The 18,860-nt window shown below is 37.1% G+C and overlaps 1 protein-coding gene across 1 annotated transcript in view; it reads left to right on the forward strand.

Moving 5' to 3' along the window:
• DNAH8 (dynein axonemal heavy chain 8) overlaps positions 1–18,860 on the forward strand; it is a 396,454-nt gene that overhangs the window by 95,190 nt on the left and 282,404 nt on the right. The window contains exons 19-24 of the mRNA XM_064597567.1: positions 1,923–2,003; positions 2,423–2,539; positions 3,350–3,469; positions 11,019–11,154; positions 13,623–13,738; positions 16,655–16,761. Of these exons, the coding sequence (XP_064453637.1) occupies positions 1,923–2,003; positions 2,423–2,539; positions 3,350–3,469; positions 11,019–11,154; positions 13,623–13,738; positions 16,655–16,761 (677 nt within the window). The remainder of the gene's footprint in view (positions 1–1,922; positions 2,004–2,422; positions 2,540–3,349; positions 3,470–11,018; positions 11,155–13,622; positions 13,739–16,654; positions 16,762–18,860) is intronic.

Here is an 18,860-nt window from a genome sequence, read left to right on the forward strand (position 1 = left end):
TTACCTGAAAGATTGTACCCTTTTACCGACCTCTTCCTATTCCCTCCCCACCTCCAACACCTGGCAACCACTTTTCTACTGTTTTTACAAGTTCAGCTTTTTAAGATTCCACATATAAGTGAGATCATATAGTGTTTGTTTTTCTCTGTCTGCCTTATTTCACTTAGCATAAGGCTTTCAAGGTCCATCCATGTTGTTGCAAACGGCAGGATGTCTTTCTTTCTCATGTCTGAATAATACTCCATTGCGTATATATACCATATTTTCTTTTTCCATTCATCTATTGATGCATGTTTCCATATCTTGGCTATTGTAAATAATGCTGCAATGAACATGGGAGTGTAGATATCTCTTCGAGATCCTGATTTCATTTCCTCTAGATCTACATTCAGAAGTGGGATTGCTACATCATATGGTATTTTTATTTTTAACTTTTTGAGGAACTCCATACTGTTTTCCATGGTGGCGGCACCAATTTACATTCACACCAACAGTGCACAGGGGTTCCCTTTTCTCGATGTGCTGGCCAACACTTGTTATCTCTTGTCTTTTTGAGAATAGCCCTTCTAACAGATGTGAGGTACCATCTCATTGTGGTTTTGATTTGCATTTCCCAGATGGTTAGAGATATTGACTACCTTTTCCATGGACCTTTTGGCCATTTGTGTGTCTTCTTTGGAAAAATGTCCATTCAGTTCCTTAGCACATGTTTTAGTTGGATTGTTAAGAGTTTTTTGCTATTGAGTTGTGTGAATGAGTTCCTTATATATTTTGGCTATTAACCCTTTATCAGATACATGATTTGTAAATATTTTCTCCCATTCCATAGGCTGCCTTTTCATTTTGTTGATGGTTTCCTTTGCTGTGCAGAAGCTTTTAGTTTATATAGTCCACTTGTTTATTTTTGCTTTTGTTGCTTGTGCTTTTAGTATTAAATCCAAAAATCACTGCCAAGACCGATGTCAAGGAGCTTACCCCCATGTTTTCTTTTTGGAGTTTTACAGTTTCAGGTCTTAAATTTAAGTCTTTAATCCATTTTGAGTTGATTTGTGTGTGTGTTATAAGATAGGTGTCCAGTTTCATTCTTTTGCATATGACTGTCCAGTTTTCCCAACACTATTTATTAAAGAGACTGCCTTTTTACTATTGTATAGTTTTGGCTCTTATTTCTGGGCCATCTATTCTGTTCCCTTGTTTATTCTTTTTTATTTTATTTTATTTTATTTTATATTCCAGTATAGTTAACATACAGTGTTATAGTCCCTTGTTTCTTCTTTATAGTATTAAAATACTGATGTGCAAATAGGAGATTGGGAACAGAAAAGGAGGAAAGGAATTAGTAAGTTCAAAACTATTAAGTAAACATTGAAATAGTTTAATATTGTTTATTTGGGGAAGAATTAACTTGAATCCACATTTCCCATCACACCATGAAATAAATTACAAAATGATCAAAAGTTGATCATTATGGTTCATCTCTAAAAAATATCTAAAAGAAAATAGATAAGCCTATTAACTCTGACTGTGCATACATTTATTTTGATTCAAGAAAAGAAGTGTGGCATCAGTAACAAGTATGCTTTAATGTGTCAGAAGACAAAGAACAGAAAGGGGAAAAATGTATAATGACAGGTATTGTGAAAAGATAATTACCCAAGCTATTTGAAATAATGTAAATATAGAAAGATAATTAAATAATAAATATGAAATGTGCAACTCTAGAAAGCTCCACTGATTTGCTGTTTAAGGTACATTTACAGGTGAGGAAAAAGTATGGTAAATTAATTTAAATTTAGGTGAGCAGCCTTAATCTTGGCAGGATTATGAGGAAACAGGTATAATGAAACCTTCCTGGTATGAATCAAAATATGACCTGCTTTAAAATAAATTAAAGTAACACATACCATTTTGACTTTCAACAGGGTCTTCTGCAGTATTACGATGACTTATGTCAGGAAGTGCCTTCGGTGTTTGTCAATCTGATGACCCCTAAAATGAAAAAGGTTGGTAATGCTGAAGATTTATATTGATTTCCCTGTTGTTTAAAATTAGATTCCCATTCTACAGATTATGGATTTTAGAACATCTATTCTTGCCTAGATCCTCTGTCTTTCTAGTTCAACATTATAGCCCTATTTTTCCTATAGAATGATTCCTTGTCAACAAGTTTTGTTGCCTTTGAAAAACGACTAAATCTCAATAATGAGCACTTTCTAAGAATCCATGATTCTTCATGGACAGCCAAAGATGATTAAAAAACAAAGTCACCTTTACCAGGTATAATGGAGGGAAATATAATTAAGGAAATATAACCTATAATATTTCCAGGTAATAAAAGAAAGCCTTTTTTTTTGTTTTAATAAGTGTAGGTGTTCCTGTTGATCATGGAAGCTGCTACTTTTTTTTTTTTTTCTTTTTCTAGGTGGAATCTGTGTTGAGACAAGGGCTCACAATATTAACATGGTCATCTTTAACACTGGAAAGCTTCTTTCAAGAAGTTGACTTAGTTTTGGATATGTTCAATCAACTTTTAAAGAAGGTATGATAGATACATTTTTAAAAACTACATACATTCATACGCAGGCTATAAGGAATAGTTTGCTTATCTATGAAAGCTATTTAAAGGGTGTGACTTTTAACTAAAAGGACTCCTATTAAGTTAAAAAAATAATGCTTTATGTTTCTCTAGCTACTTTGGGGCCTTTTCATTTAGGGTTGCCTTGTTTTTGTCTCTGAATTACTTGCCTTCAATATGTTAAAATGGTAGTTCAACTCCACCGGGCAGTTTAGAAAATGGGATAATGGTAGACAGTAGAAGATGACAGAATGGAGTGCTTAAATATTAATACATCTACTATCAGTTAGATGAGCCATTCATCTAACGAGATTGTCTATTGATTTCTGATATCTTTGCTATACGGATCATGCCCTTTTTAGATATGCTGGCCTGTGATAGCAGCATGTTACAATAGACAAAACTTGGAGGCTTGGGAGTCAGCTAAACCTAGTTACAATGATCTGCCTTTTGCTATCTATGCGTTCCTTCCTAGGTTACTTTACTTATCTGAGTCTTTGTTTCTTTAGCTGTATAACTTGGATAGTAAGTGAGTCAAGGACTAGAGTAAGGATTAAAAGAGATAACACGTGAGAATATGGCACATGATGCTTGCTCTATAAAACTTTAGTTCCACATTAAGCCTTCTTTGCAGATGTACTCCTAAAATTTCCACCAAATTGTGCTTGGCTCAGGACCCAAGTTTCTAGATATAGCCCTCTAAATTAGTTTATAACTCAAGTACATTTGGATGAAAGAAGAGTTTTCCTCTACATTTTTTTTTCTTGTTGGTAGATCAGTGACTTGTGTGAAATGCATATTGATACAGTTCTAAAGGAGATAGCCAAAACTGTGTTAATTTCCCTGCCCGAAGGTGGTGCTACCAAAGTAGAAGATATGTTGACGCTTAATGAGGTATGCATTTATGTATTTAATCGTAGAAATCCTGGCTCATAAACCTAAAATGTGAATTTACAATCTTACAGTGGAAATCTCTGTCAGTAGCATATAGAGATCCTAGTTTTTTTGAAAGCCTCAGATCCAAAGACTCAGCATGGCTTCAACAGCTCAAGCCTATGGCCACACCCTAAACAGGACCTTACTAATATCCTCAACCTCAGGCTGGGGTCTCCTGGGTTTCCAGCAGTGGCTCACTGTTCGTTCTTCGGTGTACAGCATCGAGTAACTCTTGGTTTTAACTATCACAAACTTTCCCTTAAGCCACTTACAGAAATCTGGGAGTCATCTGGAATCGTTGCCTCACTCCCATTTTCTAAATCCAGTCAGTCTTAAGGCTTAGTGAGGTTTTTGCTTTTTACTCCAAGTTTGCTTGAATTGCCTCTTCTTTTCCATACTTACTACTCCCTTCCTATGTCAGGCCCTTAAGGCTCATCCTGAGTTTAGCAACTGATGTTATGATCTAACTGGTCTCTCTGCCTCCATATTTGGCCCTGTCATATCCATTCTCCACACTGCCACTCATGATCTTAAATCCTTCAATAGCAGTAGCATCCAGTCTCTACAGGACAAAACCTAACCTCCTCAGCATCACAATATACTGAAATTCTTTGAGTACCTATTTATCCTCCATTGGCTCAAAATCACAAAGACAGGAACACTGTCTAATCATTTTTGAGGCCTGGCACATAGCAGTCTCTCTCAGAAACACTCACTTTATATCTTGAACCAGATTCTTTTTTCTTTCATGCCTGCCATGTGCTTCATCTACACTCACCCTGCTGGTTTGGGTCACCTGGCTTGTGTTAACCAAAGGTGGCTCTGTTTCAAGGGGTCCAATCCAGCCCATGGGATACAAGTGCTTTTGCCTCTCTTTCTATGGAAATGCAGCCTCTTCTTGCCTTTAGGGGTTTGGGTAGCCAGCTGGTCTCTTGCCTTAGGACCACTTAGGCATGGGTCAGCCCCTCCATCCCCAAATTCTAGAGGACATGGGTCAGGGTCTCTGAGTAGTTCCTTTGAAGTACGCTACACTTATTTCTACCTGATCTCTACCAATGATCAAGCTTCCTTTCTATCTCAAGATGGGCAAAGGGCTGATGGTTGCCTCGCCTGCTACCATTTAAGAATTGCCTTCTTCAGACAATTATCAGATGATCTCACTGATATGAGGAATTTAGAAACAAGCAGAGGATCATAGGGGAAGGGAGGGAAAAATGAAACAAGATAAAACCAGAGAGGGAGACAAACCATGAGACTCTTAATCTCAGGAAACAAACTGAGGGTTGTTGGAGTGGAGGGGGCTGGGAGGAATGGGGTGGTTGGGTGATAGACATTGGGGAGGGTATGTGCAATGGTGAGTGCTGTGAATTGTGTAAGACTGATGAATCACAGACCTGTACCCCTGAAACAAATAATACATTATATGTTAATTAAAAAAAAAAAAAGGACTGCCTTCTTCATAATGTGTAGGATCTTAAAGTTATTTGTTCTCAGCATTGGGACATTGGCTGTAACAGAGATAACACTAAATGACCCATTTTTGCATCCTGTTCTTGGAGCATGCAAGTTTAAAATGATTGTGTCTTCCTGGTCATTTGTTCCTTCTATCATTGTTAAGCTTTTAACCTTTGAAGACTATTTTATTTGACATTATTACAGCTCCACCAAACTTTTTTGGTTATTATGTTCCAGATATATCTTTACCATTCTGGGTTCTCCTATTTTAGGTTTTCTCTTCTAAAGAACATTTAGCTGGATTTTGTTTTTAACCTACTCTGAAAAATCTGTCTTTTTTTTTTTTTGAAAATTACTGTATAAATTTAATGCATTTCCAATTAGAATTCCTATACCTTTCTTTTCATAAATTGGATTAAATTATACTATTTTAAAATGATGAATAATAAAGAATAGGTAATAAAAAGTGAAAATACTTAAAGCCATCGTAATCAAATCAATATGGCATTAACAGAAAAAAATATAATTTAGAGGAACAAAATAAAGAATCTAGGAGAAAAAGATCACAATGAAAGATTAATACACATCAAAGGTAATATTTTAGTTCAGTGGGAAAAACGATGGATTAATTAAATGGTGCTGGCACAACACACTGTTTCTCAGAAAGAAAATATGCATATCTCTCTTTTTTAATTATTGAAGTATACTTGACATACAATGTTAAATTAGTTTTAGATGTACAACATGGTGATTGACAATTCTATACATTACTCAGTGCTCACCACAATAAACATAGTCTCCACCTGTCACCATACATTATTACAATATTGTTGACTATTGAATACCCTATCTTGTATTTTACATCTCTGTGATGGATTTATAACTAGAAGTTTGTACCTCTTAATTCTCATCACCTATTTTATCCATCTCTTCACCCCCATCCCCTCTGGCAACCATCAGTTTATTTTCTGTATTTATCAGTCTGTTTCTGTTTTTTTTTTTTTTTTTTTGTCTCTTTGTTCATTTGATTGTTTTGTTGCTATCCATGTTGTTAAAGATCTCATTCTTTTTTATGGTGGGGTACTATTCCATTGTTTATATATCACGTCTTCTTTATCCATTCATCTATTGATGGACACTTGGGTTGCTTCCATAATTTGGCTATTATAAATAATGCTGCAATAAACATAGGGGTGCATGTATCCCTTTGAATTAGTGTTTTTGTATTTTTTGTGTAAATACCCAGTAGTGTGATTACTGGATCATAGAATAGTTCTATTTTTAACTTTTTGAGGAACCTCCATACTGTTTTCCACCGCAGCTTTGCCAGTTTGCATCCCCACCAATAGTACAAAAGCGTCCCTTTTCCTCCACATCCTCGCCAACACTTGTTTGTGTTTTTGATTTTAGCCATTCTGACAGGTGTGAGGTGATAGCTTATAGTTTTGACTTGTACTTCCCTGATCAGTGACATTGAACATCTTTTCATGCGTCTCTTGGCCATTTGTATGTCTTTTTTGAAAATGTCTTTTTGGTATTAAAATGTTTCCATCTTTGTTCAGTGGAATCCTTCAGGTTGGCTTCTATATTTTTTATATGACTCTAGTAGTCTTTGAAAGCTTCCTTCTTTCTGGAACTATAGGGTATTGTAGGCTCATCTTGTACATTTCCTGTTCCAGATCTGGGATCATCCATTTCTCCAGTCAGCCCTCATTCCTTTCCATGTTACCAGTGGAAAATAGTATATGGAAATCACAATCCGGGTCCTAGGAAAGGCACTCATTTTAAACTTTTAGCTATTCCTTATAGTATTATTTCTGCATCTCCAAGTAGTATACTTAGAGTACTATTTCTTGAATTGACAAATTTGCACATTATTTTCTTCCTGCTTTAATAAGTGAGCATTCAGCTCTTTGACCCTATCCTCTATCACTCCTCCCTTGTCTTCTCAATATAGTTATAAAATAATTTTTAGTTAAACAGTAATGGTAAATAGCAACACTTAATTATGCCTATATATACACTAGCCAATGCAGAACCATGTATGGTACATGTAATGTATTTTTTCTTATACAACTTTTTTGTTTTTCTTGGGGCTTCTAATTGCCTTTGTTTTCACACCTTCTTTCAGATACACTATTATATCAGAGTTCCATTTTTTCCCCCCAAGTGACTTCCTTTCAGAGCCCTCTGAATACCTGTTTTTAACCTGGGTTGATTAGTCTCTAGGTCAGCTGCAAAATTATTAACCTGGGACTCTCCCTGTTTGCTCTATTTTCTGGATTCCATATTATTCTAGGAGGGATGGCCCTTCAGATGCTGAAATGGTCTTTTCTGAGCAACTGAAATTTTCCAAAGAAGAAGTCTCCTGCTTCCTGCCCTGGGGGGCTAGGGGTAATTTCCTGCCTGTCATTTTCTTCTCACTTATTCTGGAATCTGACTATTGCACTTCATACCAGGTCTTACTTATAAACAAACAGAATACAAAGGAGCAGGGAATACCTATATCGGTATCCTTCTTTTTGTCCCATTTATAATGATAATCATTTTCTATTGGTATGTACCTATAACTGTTGTGACACTGTCAATTGCTTAGTGGGGGAAAAATTCACACTACCAGATAGAATTTATTTTGAACACACAAAGAAATTTTATATGCATAGAAAGAGAAACAGATCACAAAAATCAGGGAAATTGGAATAGATTGAGTGTGACCAAGTTTGAATGTAGTGATTGCATTGATATCACAACAGAAGATGCTATTACTATTAGATAAGTGATAAGATACAGGAGGTGGAATTTTGAAGAGTGCTTTGCCAATGAATATGCCCCAGTTACTTGCATCAGAGGGATCCAAGGTCTAGTAATATTTGGGCTGCTTATTACCCACTTATTAATAAGATGAGCCATTATAAGGAAGGCAGAGTAAGATTTATAATGACAGGGCAAGTCTGGTAATATTCTGGACAGAAATACATTTTGGAAACACACCATACATATTGCTAATTTTGGTGGGAGGTTAGTGTGGGCCAACCAGTGGTTTCAAACCATATTTGGGAACCAGGGATATTTGCAGTCAGGGAATGGGTCCTTGACTTGGAGCATCTAACTGGTTTTAGGAGAAATTATGTTCATTATTAAAAAGCTATCATCCACCAGCTTCACATTGGATCTTTTGCTCTATGATGCTGAGGTTGGGACTCTGCAAAGTATATTAATCTTTGGCCAGCTGGCTCCCTTTTAGGCTTTGCCAATAGTTGTGCTAGAAGGAGGGTGGAAGAGAGAGAAGAGACTTGCTCTTTCCTGTTTTTCTTCCTGTTCCCAATACAGTCAGACAATCTCTCTTGACTGGCAGTGGCAGTTAATCCTTGGTCCTAGCGTTTTCCAGCCTTTCCAGAACCAGCTTCTTGTGCTTCTCAGATGTACCAACACCACGAGGTCCTTCTCTGAGGCAATAGTACCAGCTGAGCAGCTCCCTCACTTCCCAGCTCCAGGTTCTAAAAACTCCAGCCTCTTGCCTTTGCTCTCCCACACCCGAGATTCGGGAGCTGCTTCCTGCAGTAACTCTCCATGTGACTTTTGTGTCCCCTTTTACCGTTTTGGGTCCTTTGATAGTTGTTTAATCACTTCTCTATATTACATTCTCTCATTCTGTCAGGTAAAATAGCTGGTGTGGCATCTGTTTTCCTGACTGAACCCTGACTGACATATCTGTATCCTAATAGGTATGCAAATGGAATAGAAAACAGGGAAATATGATCCAAGCTATGATAGGAAAAGTGGTAAATACACTAAAGGGTATTAAAAGTTATTTCAACAAAATCAACTTGGCTCCATAGAGACAGAAAGTAGATTAGTGGCTGCCAGGTCTGTGAGGGTGGGTGAATGAAGAGGGACTGCTAATGGGTATGGGGATTCTTTTGGGGGGAGATGATAATGTTCTGGAAATAGATAGCAGCGATGGTTGCACTACTCTGTGAATATACTAAAAACCAATGAATTGTGTACTCTACAAGGGTAACTTTTGTGATATTATATTGTGAATTATATCTCATTAAAAAAAAATCAATTTGACGGTTTTCCAGTCTGTCCCTGGCCTGCCCTTCAGTTCAGTCTGTTCTTCACTGAGTTCTAAGAATGGTCCATGAAGAAAGGTCTGACCTCTTTTCAAAATCTCGGTCCTCCAAATGGGCCCCAAATCTCACCCCTTCTTGCCTTCTTGACAACTTTCCTCCCCCAGTCTTCTTCCCTCTCTTCTCAATCTTCATTTTTCCCCTCCATCAGACCCCTCCTACTAGGAATCTAATACGTTCTATTATCTTTTCCTTGCCAACAAACAAAAACTTTCCTACACCTCCCTCACTTCTCATTCACAACCAAACTTCCCATGCGTGCTGCCTTCATTTTCCCATCCTTCATTTCCCATCTCCATTTGTTTTCCCCAATTCCTGGCTCAAATTTTTTCTGGCATGAATTATTATTTTTAATAACTTTATGGAGATATGATTCACACAACATACAATGTACCCATTTAAAGTGTACGATCCAGTGGTTTTAGTTTATTCACAGAGTTGGGCAACCATCATCATAATTTTAGAACATTTTTCATCTCAACTCTTCCAGCCCTGGGCAACCACTAATCTGTTTTCTGCCTCTTTAGAGTTGTTTATTTTCCATGCTCATCTGAAGTGGCTTTCACCACTGTCATTCCAGTGTTAACCACTGTGTTGAATAAACCAGAAAGGATGGAATGAATGAGTGATGGAACCAGGTGGGAAGAGTTGGTAGAGTGGAGAGGGGATCAGAGAATATCTTCAGGTTGGAGGAGGAACACCATTTCTTCTGAGACTAAGAAAAGATGAGGATGGGTTCAGATACACACGAAGTGGGATAAATGAGAGCAAGAGACTTAGAAGTAGCTCTGTCAATCCAGTAGCCAAGAAAGGAACACGTGAGTGCAGTACATGAGAAATATGGGACTTTCTGAGTCTTATCTGGACAGAGGTTTGCATAGACAGGCTCAAGTCCCTTTGCAGAAGTGGGTTTGAAGGCCCACGTTGGCTGCTTCCATTTATTTTTCTCTTCCCTAAAATGTATGGACATTATAGATATGTCAAAAGACCTGTTCAACTTTATAGGTCAGTTTTCTTTTCTGAATTTAATTAGTTCTTAATTTCTTCCCAAAGCCTATTAGAAAAGTTCAGAAAGAGCACAGGTTTTAAAATCAGACAGCACTGGTTTCAAACTCCTATGTTCCCCAGCTGCTATGTGACCTTGGACAAGTTGCTGATTCTTTCTGAGCCTCAGTTTTCTCATTTGTGAAATGGGGACAATAATATTACCTATCCCAAGTGCTCGTCATTTAGTTAAATGAGTTATTACATGTAAAGCTCTTAAATTGATGCCTGGCATAAGTGAGCACCATGCTCACTTTAAAACCTTATTTCCTTTGAATCTCAAAGCAACTCTTTGGATTGTCCTTTTTTGAAACTACTTCTCATTTCCAACTTTTGACATCCTTATCTCTCTTGTTCGTCAGCCTTCTTTTTTTTTTTTAATTTCTTTCTTTCTTCCTTTCTTCCTTTCTTTCTTTCTTTCTTTCTTTCTTTCTTTCTTTCTTTCTTTCTTTCTTTCTTTCTTTCTTTCTTTCTTTCTTTCTTTCTTTCTTTCTTCTTTTTTTTTTTGGTAAACTATATACCCAACATGGAACTTGAACTCATGATCCCAAGGTTAAGAGTCATATGTTCTACTGACTGAGCCAGCCAGCTGCTAGTCACCATATAAATGTGAATGTAGATGTCTGTGGGTGATCAAATCAGATAAAAGTCAAAGACTATGAGTTTTTCTTTTTCTCTCCTCCTTTTCTTTGCTTGGGCCTTAGCAGCTATGCCTTTAGCTTTGACAGTTTTGGATCTAAAACATTATGCTATTGGCAACTCTCTAGTCATTTTCAAGTGGTGTTAATTATACTTTTAGAAATTAAAGTTATATTAATAATTTTTACAGCGTTTTTAAGCACCTGTAAATTAATAGTCATTGCCTTATTTAATAGACGTACACAAAAGAATGGGCTGATGTTCTAAACCACAAAAGTAAGCATGTGGAAGAAGCTGTCAAAGAACTTATATCAATATTTGAAAATATTTATGAAGTTAAGTACAGTGGGAAAACAGCAAAACCATTACCAGGTAATTTTGCTAGTTATAATGCTTGAGTTATAGTATTATAATCACAAGAGTGATAGATATGTTCTCAAGTGGGTGCCTTCTGCTTAGCAGGTACCCAAATTCCAGACTCTCTGAAGGAAAGCGTGTGTTCAGCATACACTACATCATTTGCGCAAACTACTTAGGCACAGGGAACTTTTTTATCAGATGCCAACGAAGGACCAATGTTGCAAGCAAGTGTCAGGACTGCTGTGTTGATCTTTCTCTCTCTCTCTCTTTTTTCTTTTAGCACAGCATGCTAAAATGTCTGGAGACATTTTTGGTCATCATGCAGCATGGGGGCTGCTGCTGGCATCTAGTGGGTAGAACTCAGGGATGCTGTTGAACATTCTACAGAAGGACAGCCTTCAATAACCAAAATATCAGTAGTGCTAAGGCTAAGAAACTATGAGCTTAAATAACTATCCACAGCCTTGGAACTAGACGGTATTATGCTAAGCGAAATAAGTCAATCAGAGAAAGACAATTACCATGTGATCTCACTCATATGTGGAATTTAAGAAACAAAAGAGAGTATCATAAAAGAAGATGTGGTATATATATACAATGGAATATTATGCAGCCATCAAAAGGAATGAGATATTGCCATTTGCAACAACGTGGATGGAACTGGAGGGTATTATGTTGAGTGAAATAAGTCAAACAGAGAAAGACATGTATCATATGATCTCACTGATATGAGGAATTCTTAATCGCAGGAAACAAACTGAGTGTTGTTGGAGTGGGGGGTGGGGTGGGAGGGATGGGGTGACTGGGTGATAGACACTGGGGAGTGTATGTGCTCTGGTAAGCGCTGTGAATTGTGCAAGACTGTTGAATCTCAGATCTGTACCTCTGAAACAAATAATGCAATATATGTTAAGAAAAAAAAAAAAGAGAAGAAGAAGAAGAAGAAGGTAGCAGGAGGGGAAGAATGAAGCGGGGGAAATCGGAGGGGTAGACGAACCATGAGAGACGATGGACTCTGAAAAACAAACAGGGTTCTAGAAGGGAGGGGGGTGGGAGGATGGGTTAGCCTGGTGGTGGGTATTTAGGAGGGCACATTCTGCATGGAGCACTGGGTGTTGTGCACAAACAATGAATCATGGAACACTTCATCTAAAACTAATGTTGTAATGTAAGGGGATTAACATAAGAATAAAAAAATTAAAAAAAAAAAAAAAAGAGAGTATCATAGGGGAAGGGAGGGAAAAATAAAACAAGACAAGATCAGAGAGGGAGACAAACCACAAGAGACTTTTTTTTTTTTTTAGATATTATTTATTTATTTGACAGAGAGAGAGACAGCTAGAGAGGGAACACAAGCAAAGAGAATGGGAGAGGGAGAAGCAGGCCTCCCGCCGAGCAGGAAGCCCAATGTGGGCTCGATCCCAGGACCCTGGAATCATGACCCGAGCTGAAGGCAGACTCCTAACGACTGAGCCACCCAGGTGCCCAAGAGACTCTTAATCATAGGAAACAAACTGAGGGTTGCGGATGGGGTAACTGGGTGATGAGCATTAAGGAGGGCATGTGATGTAATGAGCACTGGGTATTATATAAGACTGATGAATCACTGAACTCTGCCTCTGAAACTAATAATACACTATATGTTAATTAATTGAATTCAAATAAAAAATTAAGTATCCACAGCCTGCCTTTTTTCTCTTAGAGTTTTTCTACATAGTTTAATTAGCTTTCTTCAGAAGTGTCAAAACCCCCAAATATCAGCTCATTAAGTTAGAATACTCAAAAGGTAAACACATATTTTAGATAATATGTAAAGCCTACTTTTTTTTTTTTAAAGATTTTTTTTATTTATTTATTTGAGAGAGAGAGCAGGAGAGGGGGGAGGGTCAGAGGGAGAAGCAGACTCCCTGCCAAGCAGGGAGCCCGATGCGGGACTCGATCCAGGGACTCCAGGATCATGACCTGAGCTGAAGGCAGTCGCTTAACCAACTGAGCCACCCAAGCGCCCGTAAAGCCTACTTAAAATGTTTATTAATTCTATATAGGAAGAAGGAGTATTTTTTTTTTTAAGATTTTTATTTATCTATTTGACAGAGAGAGACACAGCGAGAGAGGGAACACAAGCAGGGGGAGTGGGAGAAGGAGAAGCAGGCTTCCCGCGGAGCAGGGAGCCCGATGCAGGACTCGATCCCAGGACCCTGGGATCATGACCTGAGCCAAAGGCAGACGCTCAACGACTGAGCCACCCAGGCACCCCGGAAGAAGGAGTATTTTTAAAGAGTGTATTTCTTAGTAGAATTATGATTCTATTGAGATGGGTGATTTAAATTGAATTCAAAGATGATCCCTACTGAAACAAGTCTTAAATTTTTAGATTAAGAACTTTTAAAGAAGGGGTTTCCTAAGAAGATTTGGCCACATGGAATAAACCAAATGCTCAACATTAAATGTTATATGTATTTTTTGTCTTTTATCTATAGAACAGAGGAAACATGTTGTTTTTGGAAGTGAAACAGAAGAGGGTGAAAGCACTGATTATGAGGCTAATATCATTCCTGAGGCTAATGTTAATGATAAAGAAGATGAATTTAAGAAGGTAATTATTATGAAATGACCTCATGGAATTTAGCCAAATTATGACCCCTTGGATTGTAGATGACCCCAGATGGTGTGCACTAAGTTCCTCGAGCCCTGAAGTTTTGTGTGGAGAGGTCTTGAATGGTCCCTAACATTGGGGCATGTGGCTGCTAGTGTGTCATTTAAGGATGCTTTCAACTTTTCTCTTTAGATCTGTTAATATTTGCTTTATATATTTTGATGCTCCTGTTCGTTGCATCTACATTCATAAATTCATAAATCTTCTTGCTGGATTGACTCCTTTTATCATTATGTAATGTCATTCTTTGTCTTTTTTTACAGTCTTTGTTTTCAAGTGTGTTTTGTCTGATCTGAGTAGATATTACAGCTTTATTTTCATTTCCATTGCATGAAATATCTTTTTCCAGCCTTTCACTTTCAGTCTGTGTGTGTGTCTTATTTCTTTATGCATTCAGTCACTCTGTGTCTTTTGTTTGGAGAATTTAGTCCATTTCATTTCAAGTAATTGTTGATAAGTATATACTTATTGCCATTTTGTTCATTGTTTTCTGGCTATTTTTGTAGTTTCTCTCTGTTTCTTCTCTTCTCTTGTAGTCTGATGACTTGGTTTACTGTTACTTTTAGATTCCTTTCTCATTTTCTTCTGTGTATTAACTATAAGTTTTTGCTTTGTGGTTATTCTGAGGTTCACATAAAATATCCCATTTAAATAGCAGTCTTTTTAAAATTGACAGCAACTCAATTTAAACACATTTCAAAACTTTAGTTTTTTTCTTCTCCACCCCTAGTATTTATAATTTTGGTGACACACTCGACATCTTTTTATTTTATACTTCCTTTAACTGATTATTATAATTTTAGCTAATTTTACTACTTTTATCTTTTAACCTTTATGCTTGCTCTATAAGTCATTTGTCTACTACCTTTGTTATATATTTACCTTTTCCAGTGAGATTTTTATTTTCATATGTTTTGTTGTTATTAATTAGTGCCAATTTTTTTTTTTTATCATAAAGAAATCCCTTTAACAATTCTTTAGGGCCAGTGTAGTGGTGATGAACTTCTTTAGCTTTTGCTTATCTGGAAAGCTATGAATCTCTCCTTAAATTCTATTTTTTTTTAATTTTTTAAAATATTTTATTCATTCATTTGAGAGAGAGGTAGTACAAGCAGGGTGAGAGACAGAGGGAGAGGGCGAAGCAGACTCCTTGCTGAACCAGGAGCCTGATGTGGGGCTCGATTCCAGGACCTGGAGATCATGACCTGAGCCGAAGGTAGACGCTTAAGCATCTGAGCCACCCAGGTGCCCCTCTCTCCTTAAATTCTAAATGATAATCTTGTCACATAGAGAATTCTTGTTTGGAAGTTTTTTTTTTTCTTTCAGCACTTTGAATATGCCATACTACTTCCTTCTCCCTATTAAGGTTTCTGCCGAAAAATCTGTTGATTGCCTTATCGGGTTTCCCCTTGTATGTAAAATGTTGTTTTTTCTCTTCCTGCTTTTAGGATTATCTCTTAAGTTATCCTTAACTTTTCTCATTTTAATTACAATGTGTCTTGGTGTGGATCTCTTTGCATTCATCTTGGTTAGAACTCTGTGCTTTGGGCACATGGATGCCTGATTCCTCTTTCAGACTAGGGAAGTTTTTAGCCTTTATTTCTTTAAATCATTTTTCTGGCTCTTTTTCTCTCTTCTCCTTCTGAGTTCCCTATAGGTACCTTTTCCACTTGATGTTGTCCCAAAGGTCCCTTAATATTTCATTTTTTTATTATTATTTTTAAAGATTTTTATTTATTTATTGAGAGAGAATGATAGAGAGCATGAGAGGGGGGAGAGTCAGAGGGAGAAGCAGACTCCCTGCTGAGTAGGGAGCCCGATGTGGGACTCGATCCTGGGACTCCAGGATCATGACCTGAGCTAAAGGCAGTTGCTTAACCAACTGAGCCACCCAGGCGCCCCTTAAGATTTCATTTTTTAATTCCGTTTTCATTTTGCTGCTTTGTCTGGGTGAGTTCCACTGCTTTGTCTTCCAGCTCCCTGATCTGTTATTCTACTTCACCCAGTCTGCTGTTGAACCCCTCTAATGTATTTTTCAGTTCAGTTATAACTTCTCTTCCGTTTTTTTCTTTCTTTCTTTCTTTCTTTCTTTCTTTCTTTCTTTCTTTCTTTCTTTCTTTCTTTCTTTCTTTCTTCTTTCTTTCTTTCTTTCTTCTTTCAGATTTTATTTATTTATTTGACAGAGAGAGCACAAGCAGAGAGAGAGGGAGGAAAAGGGAGAGGGAGAAGCTGGCTCCCCCCTGAGCAAGGAGCCTGATGCAGGGCTCGATCCCCAGACCCTGGGATCATGACCTGAGCCAAAGGCAGACACTTAAGTGACTGAGCCACCCAGGCACCCCTCTTTGGTACTTTCTTATATTTTCTCTCTTTGTTGAAGTTCTCCCCACTGTGTTCATCCTTCTCTCAAGTTCAGTGAGCATCTTTATAACTATTACTTGTACTCTTTATCAGGTAGATTGCTTATCTCTGTTTCATTTAGTTGTTTTCCTGAGGTTTTTTCTTGTTCTTTTGTTTGAAATATATTCCTCTGTCTCCTCATTTTGCCTAATTCTCTTGTGTTTTTTTCTATGTATTAGGTAAGTCAGCTACATCTCACAGGCTTCAAGGAGTGGCCTTATGCCCAGAAGTTCAATCTTCCCATATCATCAGAGCCAGGCACCCAAAGGGTGTCCCTTAGGTGGGCTCTGTGTGCTCTTTGTTTGTGGCAGGGCTGTGGCTGCGGCACAGTGTTGGGTAGGCCAGGCACTCAGTCTGGCTGTAGGACATCAGCTGTGAGTGCTCTGATACATTGGTGGGTGGGGGATCTTGCTATGCCACCATCTTGAACCCAACTCTCAATATGATTTCTTGTTACAGGAATGTAAAGAGGTCTATGCTTTTTTCTCTCATCAATTACTAGACAGTCTTCAAAAAGCTACACGGTTATCTTTGGACACAATGAAAAGAAGAATATTTGTTTCAAGGCAAGTTGAAAATATGCTAAGTAAGTCTGGTAATACTATCTTAACATAATGCTAATAGTACCTCTTATTTTTATTAATTTAAAAATTATAAAATTTAAAATATCACATTTATGAAAAGACTGTATGAAAATATATGTGTAATACTTCAAGAACAGTGATCAAGTGAACAACCATGTTTCTGGCACCCAGGCCAAGACAAAGAACATTGAACACTATCAGTTGCCTTACCAGTCCTTTCTCTGCTCACCCAAAGGAAACCACTATCCCAAACTTCATGTTTATTATTGTCTTGGTTTTCCTTACAGTTTACCACATTGTATCCCTAATCAATTTAATTTTGCCTGTATCTGAACTGTGTTCAGTATTATGTTTTTGAGATTCATTTATGTTGTTATAATTTATTATACACAATCTGTTTATTCACCATGGTGATGGTCATTCGGGTGTTTCCAGTTTGAGCTATCCTGAATAAAGCCTCTGTGAACATTTTTGTATTTGTCTCCTGCTACACTTGTTAAGCATGGAATAGTTGGTCCCTGGGGTATGTGCATACCTCACTTTACCATGTGATGCCCAGCTTGAGAGTCCCCATGGCTTCTCATCCTTGCACACAGTTGGTATTGTTCAATTAAAAAATTCTTGCCAGCAAGGGGGTATGAAGTTGCATCTCACTGGGATTTAAATGGTCATTTTCTTGGTTACTAATGAGGTTGAACATACTTTCATATTTATGAGCCATTTGTGCCTTCTTTTCCTTGAAATTTGTGTTCTTTTCTTTCTCTTGTCTTATCTTGGCTTGGCTTCTCTTTCTTCCCTTCTTTCTTTCCTTCATTTCTTTCTTTTTACCCATTTTTTTTTTATTGGATTGGACTTATTTGTGGATGTTCTCAATATATTACTTTGTTGATGATAATATAGCAGATATCTTCTCCCTGTTGTGCCTCTCTTTTCATTCTTTTAATGGTATCTTTTACTGAGTTTAAAGTATTCAAATTCCTCACTCTTTTCTTTAAAATATTCAAATTCATTGATCTTTTCCTTGTGATCTTTATGTCTTTTAGGAGAAATCATTCCTTACCTCATAATGTCTTCTAAAATTTTGTACTTTTGTTTTTTATATTTAGGGATTTAATCCACATAGTATTTATTTTTGTGTTTAATGTGAGGTAGGAGATCAATATATTTTTTCCACATGGTTAATTAACCAAATTAAACACTACATCAAAAACTAATGATGTACTACTATATGTTGGCTAATTGAACATAATAAAAATAAAAATAAATAAAAACCCCAAAACTAGAAGTATTGGTTAAAGGGTACAAGCTTCCAGTTAAAGATGGATAAGTTCTGGAAATTATTTTATAGCACGGTGATTACAGCTTATAATTCTGTTATTATACTTGCAAGCTGCTAAGTGAGTAGATATTACATGTTCTCACCACAAAAAAGAAATGATAATTATGTGATGTGATAGAGTTGTTAGTTAACACTACTGGTGGTAATCATTTTGTAGTGTATAAGTGTTTCAACTCAACATGTCTTTTTCTTTTTTTTAAGATTTTATTTATTTATTTGACAGAGAGAGAGAGAGAGATAGCAAGAGCAGGAACACAAGTAGGGGGAATGGGAGAGGGAGAAGCAGGCTTCCCGCCGAGCAGTGAGCCCGATGTGGGGCTCGATCCCAGGACCCTGGGATCATGACCTGAGCCGAAGGCAGATGCTTAACCACTGAGCCACCCTGGCACCCCTCAACTCAACATGTCTTACACCTTAAACTTATACATGGTATATGCCATTTGTATCTCAATAAAGCTGGGGAAAAAACCAGAAGTGTTTCTACCTGTAAGTGAAAGTCAGTAGGACTATAAAATGAGATGTTTAACTATTCACAGCTAAAATGGGTATTATCTACCTTCAAAAATATCAGGATGCCTTTCTTTTTCTATTTATTTATTTATTTATTTATTTATTTATTTATTTATTTATTTATTTATTTTTTATTCTTATGTTAATCCCCATACATTACATCATTAGTTTTAGATGTAGTGTTCCATGATTCATTGTTTGTGCATAACACCCAGTGCTCCATGCATCAGGA

Source organism: Mirounga angustirostris, unplaced genomic scaffold (genome assembly GCF_029215605.1).
Source record: "Mirounga angustirostris isolate CCGP_5_RB_7025 unplaced genomic scaffold, mMirAng1.0.hap1 SCAF_8, whole genome shotgun sequence".
Lineage (NCBI taxonomy): Eukaryota > Metazoa > Chordata > Mammalia > Carnivora > Phocidae > Mirounga > Mirounga angustirostris.